The sequence below is a fragment of the Corythoichthys intestinalis genome, chromosome 5 (genome assembly GCF_030265065.1).
Source record: "Corythoichthys intestinalis isolate RoL2023-P3 chromosome 5, ASM3026506v1, whole genome shotgun sequence".
Classification (NCBI taxonomy): Eukaryota; Metazoa; Chordata; class Actinopteri; order Syngnathiformes; family Syngnathidae; genus Corythoichthys; species Corythoichthys intestinalis.
Window position 1 is genome coordinate 60410678 of NC_080399.1, and position 19790 is coordinate 60430467.

A 19790-nucleotide genomic window follows, 5' to 3' on the forward strand; every position below is an offset into this window, starting at 1 on the left:
CGATATGTCAGGATTTCTTTAGGATACGTCAGGGTATGTTAGAAAGAAAATTAGAAAAAAGAAATGGAAAAAAAGATTAATCTGTCCAAAGAACATTATTCCAGAAGTCCTGGTCTTTGTCTACTTTCACTCTGGCAAACTTCAGTCTGGCCTTCATGTTCTTCTTGGAGAGCAAAGGTTTCCTCCTTGTACACATCCCATGAAGGTTAAACTCTTAAAGATTGTAGAGGCATACCTGCTGTAGATCCCGTAATGACATATTATGGTTTTTGGAGATTTCTTTTAGCATCTTGCGATCTGATCTCGGGGTGAACTTGCTTGGACATACAGACCTGGGCATGTTGGCAGTTTTGAATGTCCTCCACTTGTAGACTATTTTCTGGACAGTGGAATGGCTGATTGTACATTATTTTAGGTCTTTTGAAATCCTTTACCAGACTCATAAGCATCTACAACAGGCCAACTGATTCAACACAGACAGTTAAAACCATTGAGATTTGAGCGGAAACAAGGAGCACCTGATTGCAATCAACTGTATGGTGTTTTTGTGAACTGTTATGTTGCACATCATTCGAAAAAACAATTGTAAATGAAAATCAATTTCTCATGTATTGCTTATTACAAAAGCAGTTTTCTTTGCATTTCTGTGGTTTTGGGAGGTTCAGGAATTTAGGCTTTTATGTCAGGGATTTCCGACAAAACATTGTAGCCACTTTCAACCTTGCAGACAACCAAGCTGACGCAATCATTCCAAATGTTAATATGTGACCAATGTTGTCTAATCTGTGGAAACTGAGTAGAAATGTTCCTTTCAATGTTAAATGTTTCTGACCCCTGACCTACTGTGAACAAACTAAGGATTTCTGATCTCCTCCAAAAGAGAAATAAGGACGCACACAATGTATGCATTTATTTGTTTACTATATTAGTATGTTAAAAAGGATTCAGCATAAACTTTCAATTGCAATATAATCATCGCAAAAAATGAATAGACAATTCATAAAATAATGCTGTATACCTTCCTCCATCTTGTTTTTGTACTTCCAGTTATCCAGTTTGGGTTTGTCACATTATTTGTGGCGTCCTTCCCGTTGGCTCCATTGTTCGCTCTGCTCAACAATATTATTGAAATACGACTTGATGCAAAGAAGTTTGTGACTGAGCTACGTAGACCAGTGGCAGCAAGAGCCAAAGATATTGGTTTGTACTCTCAATATACTGCAACATTTTCTTCTCATACTGAATATTATACAGTTTATACAGTGTATATACTATAGAGCAAGGGTATCCAAACCGGTCCTCAAAGGCTGCTGTGGGTCCTGGTTTTGTTCCAACTAATTCAGCACAGACAGTTGAACCAGTTATGTTTCTGCTAAAACAAAAAACACCTTATTGCAAGCAAATGGTTACACTTGTAAAACCCAGGTTGGTGAAAAGGTGTTGTCATATTTGGTTGGAATGAAATCCTGCACCCACTGCGGGGCTATGTGGAATATTTTGGGGGCCCCTGCTATAGACTGCCCTATGCCTATAGTGTCTTACTCATGCTATGAAAAACCACACAGTGTAAATGGAATGTCACTTGATGAAAAAGTGGGTTCAATGAGTTATTAAATCATAAATTTACATTAAATGCTTCCATTTTAATCAGATCCCTCCTCAAATCAGATTTTTAGCACTGACTGTTTTTAACAAGTGTCCAAATCAGATCTGGGCTTGTTCAGACCGGGCCACAATAATGACACAACTGACAGGTTGGTGTGGCAACAGAGGCGGTGTAGAGTAACGTCAGGGTCAGTCGAAACCCATCTGAGCTATTCATACTGAGAAGCATCGCATCCATACCTCCTTTGACACTATTTCCCATATGTGGTTTTAATCCGTCTCACAAAAATCAGATTTCTATGCTTTGTGACTGTTCTGAATTTCAGACTGTGCAGAAATCAAGGTTTTATGGATGTTTTTTTTTTTTTAATTCTTCAGGTATTTGGTACAACATCCTTAGAGGGGTGGCTAAAGTGGCTGTCATTATCAATGTAAGTGAAAACCAGAATTTTTATTTCATTTAAAAACACTACAACACTATCAACATTTATAAAATATTTTCATAACATTTGTGATGATATGTTGACTGCCAACGAGATGAATGGTAGTATTTTATATCTTGAGGGGGTGTCTATTGCTTTCACCGGCACTAATTAATCTTGAGGAGGGTGGTAGGAACCCTGCCACACACACACACACACACACAAGAACTACAAATGTGCTGACTGCTTTACGACATACGTCACTTCCTATTTCCCCATTCATTATAAAGACGGAAGTCGATGCGTACGCTTTTGCCCAAATTCTGCGAGGGTGGCAGAGCAACAAGAGACAAAAAGTTTTTTCTGAAGAGGAAAAAAAAAGAGAGGCTACCAGGATATACAGAATATACAGTACATTGGCCCGGCTTTCACATGCTGACGTGAAGCCGCCCCCCCCCCCCATCCCCCCAACAGCTGACGAATTCGGGTGGGATGGGGGGTGGTTAGCCACACTAAGCCACAGGTTGCTAACCGTCATATGCTATTGTTTAGCCACAACTGGATTCGTTACCTTATTACTACTCATCCTTCACACAGCCCCTGCAAACAGAAATGTTTAATCCATCTCAGTGACGTGCGGTCAGGGGAGGCAGGTGAGGCAGAGCCTCACCTGTCATCATGACAAAAAAAATAATTATAGCATCAAATTTATATGAATATTTGTCCATTGCTCTTTATGTATGACTCATTTCAAACATTTTTTATAGTCAAAATCGCTGAATTTGCCTATTTCCTGTTCAAATAAAGAAATGAAACGAGAGGTGCGGCAGCAACGAGTAAAGCCTCACCTCTGATTGCGCAATCCATAACAAACTGGGTTGATACATGGAATTGGAGCGTGCTGGTTGCCGTACATCTGCATGTCGCCGTTATAATGTTTCCAGATACGTTTATTTGACCTGATTTTCCACATTCTGGCTAATGTCTTTATCCCTTAAAGTTTAATGTTTGTTAGCGACATATTTAGTTTTGCTGATGGGACATAAAACCGCAGTGAAAAGGCACATGCTGCGGCAGATAGTACTCTGCCGCACTGCAAGGGGGCGTACGTGAAACTGGACTTTCTGTTAAATGTGGACGCGGTTAACACAACACCGGAGCTAGAAGGTTTGCTCCAAACTACGGGACAGAAGATAACTCGCGCTTTTCAAACGGACTGGTACACCCGAAAAGACTGGCTATGTGGCTGTCCTTCGAAAAATCGGCTTTGCTGCTTTCCCTGCCTTTTCTTCTCAACTTGTGCCAAGGTCTGGACTAACACGAGATATTGTGACATTAAAAAACTACGACGAAGCCTCAGCAAACATGAGAGCTCGACCACTCACATTCAAAGCCTGATTGCTTTAAAAACTTTTGGAAGCTCAAGGATCGATTTGGCTTTGACGAACAGCGGAAGCTCAACGGTAGCGTCCTCAATGCTAAGGTAAAGAAAAGAGTTTGAAAGACCTCATTAATGCAACCTGCATCCTAGCTAAACAGGAGTTAACATTTCGTGGTAACGATGAGCGTGTAAGCTCTTCTAAACGTGGCATATATGTAGAACGATTACATGGTTTTGCTGAGAAAGATGAAAGGTTAGCTAGACTTTTGGACACATCCACTGTGTTTTCTGGCTTGTCAAATAGAACACAGAACGATCTAATTGAAGCAATCCTCTCCATTGAGGCGGAGAGATTTTTGTTTTTTTTTTAAAGTAAAGGAAAATAAGGAGGACTTTTACAAAAAGGGTGTAGGTTTGCATAGGGACGGTAGGGACATAACACTACCAACTTTTCAGGATGCTAAAATTGTCCCCACCAACTTTTAAGCAACCTTACCTTTTTTGCATATAATGTTCAGTTATATAGAGAATTTAGATCTTTCAATAGTTCCATATGTTGTAAGGATAGAATTGACCCTACCATTATTAAGTGAATTATTTTCATTATGTTTGTTTGCTAATAAAAACCAGACATTTATTCAGGAAGTTTTCAAAATGTTTCTTTAGTATTTTTTGAAAACAAAGATTTGAATCGAACAGTGTATCATCTGAACCAATGCATGTAAAAGTTATTATCAGAAGATAAGGATTTATTTTGCATTGATCATTTTGCCTATTAATTAATTAGGTTCATATACATGAGAAATGTGGCCCTTTGCCCCCTGCATCCAATCTGTTTGGTCTAATTAATGTCCCGTCCCCAGCAAAAAGTGTACCTACATGCAGGTTATGCTGTTATATCGTCCCTACGAATGTTGATACCAAACCTATGCCCTTCCAAAGTAATGCCGGTTTTTGTAGTGAAGGACAGGCGCAAGAGCACAAGCAGTTTTCATTTCAATCTTATTAAAAAAAAAAAAAAAAAAAAAAAAAAGAGCTTAGACCAAGAAAAATACAATAGAATATTTAAAAACTAAATTTTGGCCTTAAATAAAATATTCTTTGTTTTTCTTTTCACACTTTTTGTTTAGCAATCTGTAATAAATTGATTAAAGTATCAGAATTAAAAGTTTTAAAAACAACTGAATATTTCACTAAAGGTCAGAATTGAATTCTGTGGCTTTGTACACCACTCTTTACTCTCATTTATGTTGCATGAATTATAGAATTGCGACGACCAACACATTCAGGGTGTGGGGCAAATGCATGTTATTTTCTTACTTTTACGTATCGATAATATGTACCGTGTGTGCGTGTTTTGTGAAGAATGCTGATGAGATATGAAATAACCGGTAGCCAATTGAATAAGCTACCGTTTTTGGTTTATATATTTGGAAATCTGACACTAAAGGAGTCAGTGCCTCACCGACCATGAACCTCACCGCACGTCACTGATCCATCTGCAGGCGACCGGGAGATTTAGACCGGGAGAGTAAGACCAGTGCAATATTCTCCAGACCGGGTTAAAAATATGCAGTGGTGGGTTACATTTAAAATGTTTATTTTTTATTTATTTTTTTATTATCATTGTAGCAAAGGAGAAATACAACTATCTAAGCCAGGGCTCATCAACCTGACAACCAAAAACCATCTACCAGACCACTAACTATATATTCTGTGATGCATATTTGACTCAACTAAGTAATTTAGCCTCCTTTCAGTATGCAGGATAAGTGCTCAGTTTTTATATACCTTAAATTTAGCACTAACGACATTTGTTCATAAATAAACCACACTGGACTATAAGCCACAGCTGTCCTCGCTGTATTATGGTCTATTTATACCCAAAGATATTTGTATTGAGTTCATTTTGTCTACACTTATAGATTAGTCGTTTTTTTCTTTTATTTCAGACAATAGTTATAGGTAGTTTAATTAACTGACATGTTTCGGCGAACACTTCCGCCTTCATCAGAGAGTCACTGGTGTTGGTGTGACACGTCTTTATCAGATGAAAACAAACATCAGCGCTGGATCAGGGAGGCCATTGAGATCCGCAAGCGGGGCCCAAGGACCATCAATAGGGACGAGGGGGTACATGCTCTCTACTACCTGGACCAGCATCCTGGAAGAGTGAATGGTCAGCAGAGGGCCTGATTGACAGGCGAGTCAGGCCTTCACCTAAAAAAGACGCGTCACACCAGCATCAGCGACTCTGATGAAGGCGGAAGTGTTCGCCGAAATGTGTCGGGTAAATAAATCACCTATAACTATTGTCTGGGATGAAAGAAAAATTCAACTAACCAGAAGATATTAACCGATAACACTTTATTTGACAGTGGCATCATACGACTGTAAAAAGAACAAATGAACCACCATGAAGCTTTGAACCAATTGGCTGCAAAGCTTCATTGCTTCAAGAAAATTCATTAGGCCATCATTGCTCCTCCTAGCATGCATTGGAGCTCTACAGACAGTGTTGTTAATAACAGCGTTAGAGTATAACGGTGTTATTTTTTTTCAGTAGTGAGTAATCTAATTAATTACTTTTCTCATCTTGGCGATGCCTATACCGTTACTGAGGATGTAAAGGCGTCCGTTACTAAGCGTTACTATGTTGGTTGAATGACACGAGAAAAGTCCGTGAGAGACACGACTCAGAAACGAGTGAGCAGACCGGGATTGGGGAGAAGGGTTGTGACGCTGTTGCAAACGCGATGCTAGGTAGCCCCAGTAATACCTGACTGTAACCCATAACCCACAAACTATGCCCAAATGATGCTAAGGTAGATATCATGTGTATACTGGACTGTCTCAGGAAATTAGAATACACAATATTCTAATTTTTTGAGACAGTCCTGTGTATATATACAGGACTGTCTCAGGAAATTAGAATACACAATATTCTAATTTCCTGACTGTCTAATTTCTGACTGTCTCAGGAAATTAGAATATTGTGTATTCTAATTTCCTGAGACAGTCCTGTATATATACACAGGACTGTCTCAAAAAATTAGAATATTGTGTATTCTAATTTTCTGAGACAGTCCAGTATATAACTAGATGCGAAATGGCAGACTTCTCAGGAAGGCTTTGTTATAGAGAACCTTCCTAGCGAATCTGAGTAACTTATTCATTCATTTTCCATGCCGCTTTTCCTCACGAGGGTCGCGGAGGTTTTATTTAAAATACTCCAACATCGGCAAAATCTTGACTTGAATCTATCTTTAAATGATGAAACAGTTTTAAAACGTTCACATGTCGAAAGTAGACAGAAGGGAAACAATGCAATAACGGGAGCAATTTTAACAACTTTAACGGTGGATAGACAACATTAAATGACCATTAAATTTCAAACATAGCAAAGGTTACTACGTTTATTTTTTGGAGGGATGAAAAATAACATGAAAGGTAAAACCAGTTACTGTGCCAAGTAACTACAGTGCCTTGCAAAAGTATTCGGCCCCCTTGAACCTTGCAACCTTTCGCCACATTTCAGGCTTCAAACATAAAGATATAAAATTTTAATTTTTTGTCAAGAATCAACAACAAGTGGGACACAATCATGAAGTGGAACAAAATTTATTGGATAATTTAAACTTTTTTAACAAATAAAAAACTGAAAAGTGGGGCGTGCAATATTATTCGGCCCCCTTGCGTTAATACTTTGTAGTGCCACCTTTTGCTCCAATTACAGCTGCAAGTCGCTTGGGGTATGTTTCTATCAGTTTTGCACATTGAGAGACTGACATTCTTGCCCATTCTTCCTTGCAAAACAGCTCGAGCTCAGTGAGGTTGGATGGAGAGTGTTTGTGAACAGCAGTCTTCAGCTCTTTCCACAGATTCTCGATTGGATTCAGGTCTGGACTTTGACTTGGCCATTCTAACACCTGTATACGTTTATTTTTGAACCATTCCATTGTAGATTTGGCTTTATGTTTTGGATCATTGTCCTGTTGGAAGATAAATCTCCGTCCCAGTCTCAGGTCTTGTGCAGATACCAACAGGTTTTCTTCCAGAATGTTCCTGTATTTGGCTGCATCCATCTTCCCGTCAATTTTAACCATCTTCCCTGTCCCTGCTGAAGAAAAGCAGGCCCAAACCATGATGCTGCCACCACCATGTTTGACAGTGGGGATGGTGTGTTCAGGGTGATGAGCTGTGTTGCTTTTACGCCAAACATATCGTTTTGCATTGTGGCCAAAAAGTTCAATTTTGGTTTCATCTGACCAGAGCACCTTCTTCCACATGTTTGGTGTGTCTCCCAGGTGGCTTGTGGCAAACTTTAAACGAGACTTTTTATGGATATCATTGAGAAATGGCTTTCTTCTTGCCACTCTTCCATAAAGGCCAGATTTGTGCAGTGTACGACTGATTGTTGTCCTATGGACAGACTCTCCCACCTCAGCTGTAGATCTCTGCAGTTCATCCAGAGTGATCATGGGCCTCTTGGGTACATCTCTGATCAGTTTTCTCCTTGTTTGAGAAGAAAGTTTGGAAGGACGGCCGGGTCTTGGTAGATTTGCAGTGGTCTGATACTCCTTCCATTTCACTATGATGGATTGCACAGTGCTCCTTGAGATGTTTAAAGCTTGGGAAATCTTTTTGTATCCAAATCCGGCTTTAAACTTCTCCACAACAGTATCTCGGACCTGCCTGGTGTGTTCCTTGGTTTTCATAATGCTCTCTGCACTTTAAACAGAACCCTGAGACTATCACAGAGCAGGTGCATTTATACGGAGACTTGATTACACACCGGTGGATTCTATTTATCATCATCGGTCATTTAGGACAACACTGGATCATTCAGAGATCCTCACTGAACTTCTGGAGTGAGTTTGCTGCACTGAAAGTGAAGAGGCCGAATAATATTGCACGCCCCACTTTTCAGTTTTTTATTTGTTAAAAAAGTTTAAATTATCCAATAAATGTTGTTCCACTTCACGATTGTGTCCCACTTGTTGTTGATTCTTGACAAAAAAAATAAATTTCATATCTTTATGTTTGAAGCCTGAAATGTGGCGAAAGGTTGCAAGATTCAAGGGGGCCGAATACTTTTGCAAGGCACTGTAATTACTCTTACATTCAGGTAACTGGTAAGGTAAGTTACTAAATCAGTTGTAAATAACAATCAAAATTCATGTTCTGTGCTAATTATTTCTTCAGTTACTCTTCCAGTTGTTTTGGGAATTGCTAGTTATGGTTTTTGGTAACACTTTATTTGACAGTGGCGCCATAAGACTGTCATTAAACCAGTGCTTCTCAATTATTTTCTGTTACGCCCCCCCAAGGAAGACGCAAATGTTTCGCGCCCCCCCCAAACTCTGCCGCCACTGTAAATAGTATCATTTGTCTATAATATTACTATTATAAATACAAATAAAAATAAGAGATCAACTTATAAAGTATAACTTTATTAACATTGTTTTGTTTGTAACAGAAAAGACTTAAAGCGCATCATTTTGCCTGAATTAAAAAAAAAAGTCACATCCAAACTGTAAAAATACACTCAAGGTACATTTTTTACCATTTGATACTGAAAAATAAAATCAATAAATAATAATAAATTCAAATTGATTAGACACATTAACTCATGAGGACAATATGCCAAAAAATTTGACCGAAAAAACAAAACTGAATAGAAGAAAAAATAGTGTCTTTGGACAGAAGGGCAGTTTTTATTTTTGCTGCTCGCTACTCACAATATCACCTCCAGTTTGCAATGCTATGGGGTTATTTTGCACTGAGCATGCTAACAGTGCTCACTGGTTTACTGATATAACACTGACAAAGCGGGACGATTGTTGGCAATATTCGGCATGTTTGCGCTGAAAAACAACCAAGCGGCTTATCAATGAGATTAGGGTCTAACGTCTTTAAATGGCGTCTTAATTTATTTGGCTTCCGGGTGTCCACTATAATCATTTTTAGACACAGTAAACAGTGGTCTTTCCTCATCTACCACTTTATTAAATGTCAAAGCCAGAAGGCAAACGGCCCGAAAAAAGCGCATTCTCGGCGGCCAAGGGAGAACCGTTGGTGAGGGCGGTCGTCGTGACGATCCCAAGCCGAAAATGGCACTTATCGGGCGGATGCGTGAGAACCGGAGAAGACATTGGGTCGCTGCGTGAGTCCGGCCGGAAAACGGCTTTCGAAAACGGCACACAGCTCTCCAGCTCTTCACGAGTCTCTTCCGTGTGCTCTTGCTTACTTCAAAAATACTGACGCACTTTGAAAATGAGATCGCCACTGCCACCCACTGAGTGGATGTGCAAGTACACTTTATTCTAGTACGGCAAAAAAAAAAAAAAAGTTCCCCGAGGCCACACGCGCTACCCCTGGCATCGCTCTGTGCCCCCCTGGGGGGGGCGCCCCACTATTTGAGAAGTACTGCATTAGACAATAATAATTATGACGCAACACTGTCAAAAGCATTAATGAATGCTTATAACAGATGTAATTTAGTGTTATCCGGCAAATTATCTCACTTTTGAATGTAAAAGATCCGAGCTGGACATAAATGGAGTTAGTGACATAATTTGCTGGATGACATTTCATGACATCCGTCATAAGCATTCAGTAATGCCCATGATAGACTCATGTCATAATTATGAGGGTCTTATGACGCCGCTGTCAAATAAAGTGTTACCTATTAACCCAAATAAATCAACGAATAAGACGCCCTGAACTATAAGCTGCAGGATTCAAAATGAAGGAAAAAAAGTAGCGGCTTGTAGTCCGAAAACTACGGTACTTTTATTCACGGAACACTTACGCAGGTCATGAATTCACCAACTACTACTGTATGTAAAGTGACGGTGGCCACTCGGAAGGTGCACCCACAAGCTTGTGAATGGTGCAAAGACTTGGGCACACCTTCCGAGTGTTTACCGTCACTTCACATACAGCAGTTGGTGAATCGTCACCAATCAAAATCAGTCTGACCATTATTTGGTCCTTCATTTTTTAATACCATCTTTAACAACACCTACGCACCTACATTTCCCAGGCATTTGTCATCTCCTTCACCTCAGACTTCATTCCTCGGATGGTCTACCAGTACATGTACAGCCCTGACGGTACCATGCATGGGTTTGTCAACCATACTCTCTCCTATTTCAATGTCAGCCACTTCCAGGATGGGAAGGAGCCCCTTGATCCCATGCAACTTGGTTATACAGTTGAGATATGCAGGTGAGAACTTGGTCTCAGTCCAAAATTGTCATTGCAAAAAAGACAGCAAAAGATCAAATTTACCACCGAAGCCAATGTCTGATTTTATTCACTACACTACAGTGGTTAATACAGTGGAATGAAAAAATATCTGAATCTTTTGGAATTTCTCACATTTCTGCATAAAATCACTATCAAATAGAATCTGATCTTTGTCATAATCACACAGATGAAAAAACTATGTCTGCTTTAACTAAAACCACCCAAACATTTATAAGTTTTCATGCAAACAATGACAGAAGGGGGAAAATAACTTAATGAAACATCACATTTAATATTTTGTGCCCCCCTGGCAGCAATAACTTCAACCAGACGCTTCCTGTAGTTGCAGCTCAGTCTGGCACAACAATCAGGACTAATCTTGGCCCATTCTTCTCTACAAAACTGCTGTAGTTCAGTCATATTCCTGATGTCTGGCATGAATCGCTGTCTTTAGGCCATGCCACAGCATCTCAAGTCTGGACTATGACTTGGCCACTCCAGAACGTGTATTTTGTTCTTCTGAAACCATTCTGAAGTTGATTTACTTCTGTGTTTTGGATCATTGCCTTGTTGCAGCATCCATCCTCTTTTTAGCTTCAACTGTCTGACAGACGGCCTCAGGTTTTAATGCAAAACATCCTGATAAACTTTTGAATTCATTCTTCCATTAATGATTGCAAGTTGTCCAGGCCCTGAGGCAGCAAATCAGCACCAAATCATAATGCTCCCTCCACCATGCTTCACAGTGAGGATGAGGCGTTGATGTTGGTGAGCTGTTCCATTTTTCCTCCACACACGACGTTGTGTGTTACCCCCAAACAATTATACTTTGGTTTCATCAGTCCACAAAATATTTTGCCAAAACTTCTGTGGAGTGTCCAAGTGCCTTTTTGCGAACATTAAACGAGCAATAATGTTTTGTTTTTTTTAGACAGCAGTGGCTTCCTCCGTGCAGTCCTCCCATGAACACCATTCTTGGCCATAGTTTTTCGTATAGTTGATGTGTGCACAGAGATATTAGACTGTGCCACTGATTTCTGTAGGTCTTTAGCAGACACTCTAGGGTTCTTTTTTACTCCTCTGAGTATTCTGCACTGAACTCTTGGCGTCATCTTTGGTGGATGGCCACTCCTTGGGAGAAAAGCAACAGTGCCAAACTCTCTCCATTTGTAGACAACTTCACTGACTGTCAATTGATGAACATCCAGACTTTTAGAGATGGTTTTGTATCCTTTCCCAGCTTAATACAAATCAACAATCATTGATCGCAGGCCTTCAGACAGAAAGGTGAGAAATTCAAAAAGGTTCAGATACTTTTTCATACCACTGTACACTTGCAAGACAACAGATTGTTGAAATTGTGTCATCTTGTTTTGTTGGAACAAAATCCTTCACCCAATTCAGCCCTATATGGAAAAGTTTGGAGACCTCTGATTTAAATAAAGTAATTATGGCCCCTGGCCTGCCCGTTTGACACCCTTGTACTGTATGATTGTAAAAAAAAACATTTAAGGAAAATTGAAACAACAACATGATTTTTGCATGAAAGGGTTAGTATTGAAATGAAACTAATAGAGTAGTTTTAAACTTTTCTAAGAAGAACTACCCCCCCCCATTATGCTTGTAGCGAGACAACAATGATTCCTCTGTAATGTGTCTCCTACTGTTGATCTGTTTTCTGGTTATAATATCAAAATATAGATTGAGTTGTATTAGTAAAGCATCTTGAAGGGGCGGGTTGTATGTTGTGATTCCATTCCATTGACATCACCATTTTGATTGGGGTTAAATGTTTGAGGTTCTCTTGGAAATACTCTGACTGAGGATTAGATTTAATGGTATTAGTATGACACAGAAAAGAATCAAACATTAACAAAATCAGTTTGTTTTTCTAGATACAAGGACTACAGAGAACCGCCTTGGTCAACAACTCCGTATGAGATTTCAAAAGAATTCTGGGCAGTACTGGCAATTCGGCTGGCCTTTGTGATTATTTTTCAGGTAAATGTGTTTATGTTTACCTTTTATTTACATGCCCATAGTATTTGCACTGCATGGGGCTAGTACAACAGTCTGCAACCTGGGGATCCAGGTTTGTGACTCTTTCAATGCCACTGATACTGCTAGACATCCAATGGTGTGGCATCCAATCATCCTTCTGCTGTGAATGTAAATGGGTTTATTACTAGTAGACAGAACACTCCAAATTGTCCATAGGTGTGAATGTGTGCGTGGAAGGTGGTTTGTCTCTATGCGGCCTGCAACTGCCTGGCAACAGTTCAGCGTTTACCCTGCCTTCTCGTTGTTACCTGGGATAGGTTCCACCACCCCCACAATCCTCGTAAGGACAATTGGTTCGGAAGATGAATGAATAAACCAACTAGTAGACATCCAATCTACTTGAACTTTCATTTGCTGCCATCCCTCCTACTATTACTGTAGCATCTATATGGAAAACGCCAACTCCGTTAGGGTTTTCAATGGTTTATTTGCAACCGAAAGCCCGGAACACAACTCATGTTGGACCATGCCAACAAAACGTAGAAAAAAAAAAACACTCACCCACCCCTCCCTCTCACTCCAGTCAGACAGGCGGTGCGTTTAGGGACAGCCCAGAAAAAACCTTATGCATACATGACATGACTTTATACACATGACATTACTTTACTGTAATGTAAGTTCTTTGGTTTCGCGGACTTTGAAGGTAGGCAACGTGAGGACTGTATGAATACAAAACTGCTTTTTGCAAGTCATTTCTGTGCGACGGATCATGGTAATTGCTTTTCTTTTGGCTGGAAGAGCTTTCTTCTTTGCAGCCATAATGTGAAAAAAGGAGGGCAAAAAAGGCAAAGATACTCCTGGCGCACAAACACAGACAACTGCAGTACAATAGCAAAGCAAAAAGACAATATTGGGAACTAAATGGCACGCGAGGCACGGGTGCCGTAAAGCCAAAGTGGTGTGAGTCGAGGGCATCATAACCCGAGGAATCCCTGCATTTACTTTTTTGTAGCTTTTATGAGATGTTTCAGTGAAGTTCCACGACTAGTTACACAGATTACACAAATGTTTAAAAGTTTTGATACCGCCTTTCTTTCTTTTCTTATTGAGGGGAAAAAAAAGCTCAAGAATACCTGACAGCAAAAACATTGGATTATTATGTAGTGTCTCTCTTTGAGCCCAGACCTAAATTCAATGTTCAATGAACATCTATAGAAGAAACTGCACATGCACATCTTCTTCATGTTGTTTCAAGAGTTTTAAAGATAATTATGAATTAACATTAAAAAACGTCTTTCACATCAATTGAAGGCATTTTCACACTAGTGCCAGTCATTACTGCGTTGCAGGAATGACCAAATTCGACAGTGCTGCAGTAATTTCAGGAAATACACAGCGAAATATTCTGTCGACAAGTACTACAGCATGTCTCATGAATGGATGTATTTTTCATTGTTGCACAAAAATGCCATGACTTTCCATTGTTTGGATACCATGAAAATGCCTATAATGTTCAAACGTTTTTTGTGTGTTTGTTTGTTTGTCTGTTTGTCTGTCTGTTTGTTTGTTTGTTTGTCATTGTTGTGGAAGGTTACTAGTTTTGAGAACTTGAGGGTCTTTTGCGATGCTAGTCTCAAACTTTTCTGACACATTAAAAGGTTAAAAGCGTTAAAAGGTGTGATGAAATACTACAACAAATGACTTTAAAATGATAGCAGACGAGATTTTTCTTGACACAAATACATCAAAATTGTGGTAGAAAAGGCTCAATAATGAAAGTGAATCCTAATTAGTCTGTCTTCCTTAGCTGCCTTTGCCTTACCCATTAGAAAAATACGAACAGAAGATAATGTCACACCCACAATGAGCTGAAGATTTTTCAGTAGACTTTCTCTACTACTCTTGTGTCGTGTGACTGTTCTGTCATTCTGTCAACATGTTAATGTGATACATTAAAACTGTTCAGACAGATAGGACACTCAGATTCCTATTCTCCGTGTCAAGCAGCTGAACAGTACAGATTAAAAAAAAAATAATAATAATAATAAATTAATTAATAAAATTTAAAAATAAAATTTTTTTTAAAAAAAAGTACTCGCTAGCGCAGCACAAGAAAGCTGTGCCTGAACACTACCAGAATTGCTGAAACAAGTGGTAGGGGCATCCCCTAGTGCAAAGACAGATTTTAGTGCCAAATTCGTTTTTACATGTGAAATTGCATCATTTTCATTCTGAGCAGACACACAGGCTCCCTGAGCACACTGCGAACCACTGTGACCAACACTAGATTTGTAAGCTATGGCCACACACCAGTACACCAGGCCTCAAACCCTTGGATCATAGCAAGTTACATTGCTTATTACAATAATAATGTTACAGCAGCAATTTTCAATAGTTTAATTTTAATAGAATTGATTTGGCCTGGTTAAAATGAAAAAGATGTGAGATGAGATGTGTACTATATTATATGTGAGAGTCCTGCTTTAAACATAGGAAGAGTCCTGCTTTGGCCTAGGTAAAGTCCCGTTGTGACATGGGCGACTTAATAAATGCAACATAATGAACAACCACAATAGGAGTATATCAAAGTCCCACATTAAAAGTGTTCAGACAATAAGGACACTCAAGATTCCTATTCTCTGCAGTGTAGCTGCTTAGACACAAAAACACCTCCTTAAAACCCGTTAAATTCCCTTGTTTTCAGTGTAAATCTACTAGAAATAAGTGAAATTATCTGCCAGTGATTCAGGTAAATTTTACTCAGATTTCTTGAAAAAGAAAAAATAGCTTGCTGAAAATGAGTTTAACATACTTATTTTAGGTGTAAGGTTAGTATTTTTATTTTTATTTTTTTTAAAAAGCTTGTTTGTCAGAAAGGCTCCTTATTCAAGATTGTCCAAAACATCATTTGAAAGCCTTTTTTTTTTTTATTTTGGTTAAAAAAAAAAAAAAAATTTAGATGTAGAAGAACAAATTGTAATATTTACTTAAAGTGAGTGGAATAATCTGACGGATTAATCTGTTAACTAGTCTTTAAGACTCAGAACAAGATAGGGAAAATTATTTGACTTGATCAGTACTTTCACACGCGCATGAACCGAACCCTATAGAATTTGAATCCCCCCCACCCCCAACTTCAAAATCGATATATCTAGGCTAACAAGCTAAAAGCTAAGTAAATTTTCATTCAAATTTCTTCTCATTTAGATGGCATGTTTTTAAACAGGTCAAAATGTATGTTTTTATATTTATGCGTGAAGCGTCATCAGACCACTAAACCAAGACTGGCCCAAAATTAAACCTGCCTAGTTGCATTAACCTTCACCGTGCAATATCTGTCATGTTTACATCTCAAACGATATCAAATTTAACCTTGCACATAATAATTGCCAAATTTCTACACAAAGTCATAATGTTAAAAAAAAGAAGAAAAAAAAAAAAAAAAAGGAATCTTCTCCAACAAACCAAGTCCAATAAACGGTGTTAATAACAACAATTATTTTTGCCTTTTCACATTGGAAAATGAAATGAAATTAATTAAATTAATTAATTAATTGCCTCGCATTCTATTTTCATGGCGTAAAATGTGATGCAAATTTTTTTTTTTTTATGTCATCGCAGTGCACACCACTCATAGGTCTGTAGTAGTTCAGTTCAAAATTAGATATTGAAAAATAAAAAAAATGAAAGAATGTATACTGAAGCACTAGCAAAAATTGACAGCGGAATGTTGATTCAGTGAATCAGCACAGGAGTGTAGCTCCCTTTTCACTCTTTATTCTTCGCAGTACACACCCAGGTCATGTACATCACTATATAAAATCCTAGTGTAGTAACCCACCAATTGGAGTGCCACGTTGCCATATCGAACGCACCAATAGGAGCGTGGCGTTGCCATATCGAACGCACCGATATGAGTGTTGCGCTGACACATCACTGCAGCGCTGACAGCTGAGTCCTAGTGGTGCTACAATACTTTTCTGTTAAATTTTTTTTGTGCGCTGCATAGATCTTATTGTGCGCTGAGTTTAGAGAGAACATCGGTCACCATTCCTTAGGACCGTTAAAGACTAATTTTTTTTATTTCAGAATGTCGTCATGATGATGAATGACCTTGTGGACTGGCTAATCCCAGACATCCCAAAAGACATCAGCCTCCAGATCCACAAGGAGAAGATTTTATTAGTCGATCTATTTATGAGAGAAGAGCAAGTGAAGAGCATCAACCTTGAGAGCAGTGCCTCGGCAGTGAACAAGCACAGCAGGAACAACAACAACACAACCTCACAGCTGTATTCAGACTCACAAATACACGCCTATTAGAACAACTACTGTAGTCATTAATGCTGTTTTAGTTGGCTTCCACATACTTACTGTACGCAGGGGTGGAAAGAGTGCAATTACAATTTACTCTAGTAACTGTACTGATGTAAAAAGCCACTCAAAGTAAAAAGTAGTTCATTTCAAATTTACTCAAAGTAATAGTTACTTAGTTTTCTGTGTGGGTGTGTGTGTGCGCCAGGGGGGTGCAACAACATTTATGACATTTGTACGAATATATTTCCATGTCGTTACATATACATACATATGTGTTTATTTTCTTTCTATTACAGTATGGCTTTACCCTTTTCTGGAAACATTTGAAGTCTCCTCCTCAAAATCTTGATATCAGGATATAGCAATTTATACTGGATTTCTGACCACCAACGTGTGCTTTTCCATCGTGTGCGCTTCAATGGCGCGGCCCAGGAGGCTGGGATTAACTTGCTCATTTGCATAAGAACACAAGAACCCGGTCGAACCTGGGCAATGGTGCAAGGCCCAGGCTTTTTTTTGCGATTGGACTTTCTAAAAGTATTATTTTCTATCTTTTGTGCTCATTTAATTTGATACTTTGTTCCATATTTCATTTATAACTTGTATTATTTTCTTTGCTGACCGGGATTGTGTGTCGTCATCTTCTGTTCATATAAGAAAATTAGAAATCCTGTAAAAAGAGAAAGCCGACTCCTTCTATCTTTGCCACAACTTTCTTTTCTCTTTAATTGGCATCATGGACAGGATTCTCAGAGGAGGAGTTCAAATTTTTACACAAAAGGGAAAACCCACTTTTTTGCATAAGCTTGCATAAACGGGCAATCAAAAATATGTATAATTATATGTGAATAAATGGAAATATATTCCGACACAACCAAGATTACAGAAGTTATAGCACCTACTGATAATGTAGCACAAAGGTAGCAGGACCCCTTTATTTGTTAAAAAAATAAAATATTTTTTTTTTTCTTTTTTTAGTTTTCAATGTGTTGTAAATTATGTTTGCTATGCTAATTAGGAACTTTAAGTCAAGGGCTGCAGCAATAGAGTATATTTGTATAACTCGATTATCAATTAGTGCAAATAGTCGAGTAATCGGATTATGAACATTCAATGCGTTTGCAGAATAAATTTCAGGAGATGTAAAACTTGCAAGATTGCACTTTAAAAAGAACATTGAATGCGAATACAAAATAAAATTTGAGAGTGTTTCTTCATTCTATGCATAATTGCACTTGCATTTCACAAGAGCAATAAATGCATTTAAAAATAAATTAAAATACCTGATATTAGCCTCAAACGGTATAAATAAATAAATGAGGATCTAAGTACAACAAATGAATTGGCTAACTTAACTTGGCTAACAAAAGTCCGCTACCTTAAACGCTCTAAAATACTAACTTTATTTCTTACAATGCTCTTAACAAATCATTCAAACACATATTTCAACAACAACAAAAATGCTAAATATACCCATAAACTAAATTAAGAATGCATTAAAAAAAACACTAGCTCAAACAGAAAATTACCTAATATTGGCCTTAACAGGGAGCAGCTGGATTTACCCATGTTAAATGAGTTATGTTACATTCACTGTTGCCACTAGAGGGCAGTGTATCCACCCAAATCAATAAATCTAAATGAAAACACTTTCAAAACAAACCATTACAGCACGGTGACGGTGAGGGAGCACATCCAATATGGAGGTGATGCAAAACGCCTTTTTTGACATAATTGTCATTCTGCAATGTGTAGCTGTCTGATGCTGCAATTTCCCCCCTTTTTTCGCTTCTTTCAAATACTTTGTAACGGAATTACTCTAAAATGCAACTGAGTACATTAATTCCAACACAATTTACTTGAGTAAAAGTTTACATTGCTTATATATATATGCATATTTGCTGTATGTACATGTAAAGTGGGGCAAATAAGTATTTAGTCAACCACCAATTGTGCCTACTTGAAAAGATTAGAGAAACCTGTAATTGTCAACATGGGTAAACCTCAATCATGAGAGACAGAATGTGGGGGAAAAAAAACTGAAAATCACATTGTTTGATTTTTAATTAATTTATTTCCAAATTATAGTTGAAAATAAGTATTTGGTCACCTACAAAGAAGCAAGATTTCTAGCTGTCAAAGAGGTCTAACTTCTAACAAGGTCTAACGAGGCTCCACTCGTTACCTGTATTAATAGCACCTGTTTTAACTCATTATCGTTATAAAAGACACCTGTCCACAATCTCAGTCAGTCACACTCCAATCTCCACTATGGCCAAAACCAAAGAGCTGTCGAAGGACACCAGAGACAAAATTGTAGACCTGCACCAGGCTGGGAAGACTGAATCTGCAATAGGTAAAACGCTTGGTGTAAAGAAATTACCCATGGGAGCAATTATTAGAAAATGGAAGACATACAAGACCACTGATAATCTCCCTCGATCTGGGGCTCCATGCAAGATCTCACCCCGTGGCGTCAAAATGATAACAAGAACGGTGAGCAAAAATCCCAGAACCACACGGGGGGACCTAGTGAATGACCCACAGAGAGCTGGGACCACAGTAACAAAGGCAACTATAAGGAACACAATGTGCCGCCACGGACTTAAATCCTGCAGTGCCAGAAGTGTCCCCTGCTGAAGCCAGTACATGTCCAGGCTCGTCTGCTGTTCGCTACAGAGCATTTGGATGATCCAGAAGAGGACTGGGAGAATGTGTTGTGGTCAGATGAAACCAAAATAGAACTTTTATGTAGAAACACAGGTTCTCGTGTTTGGAGGAGAAAGAATACTGAATTGGATCTGAAGAAC

General features: G+C 38.6%; 1 protein-coding gene across 1 annotated transcript in view; it reads left to right on the forward strand.

Annotated features, from left to right (window-relative positions):
- LOC130916303 (anoctamin-1-like) overlaps positions 1–18898 on the forward strand; it is a 122760-nt gene extending 103862 nt beyond the window's left edge. The window contains exons 20-24 of the mRNA XM_057836919.1: positions 1048–1200; positions 1984–2036; positions 10457–10641; positions 12558–12663; positions 16753–18898. Of these exons, the coding sequence (XP_057692902.1) occupies positions 1048–1200; positions 1984–2036; positions 10457–10641; positions 12558–12663; positions 16753–16986 (731 nt within the window). The 3' untranslated portion in view covers positions 16987–18898. The remainder of the gene's footprint in view (positions 1–1047; positions 1201–1983; positions 2037–10456; positions 10642–12557; positions 12664–16752) is intronic.
- Positions 18899–19790: the final 892 nt, after the last annotated feature.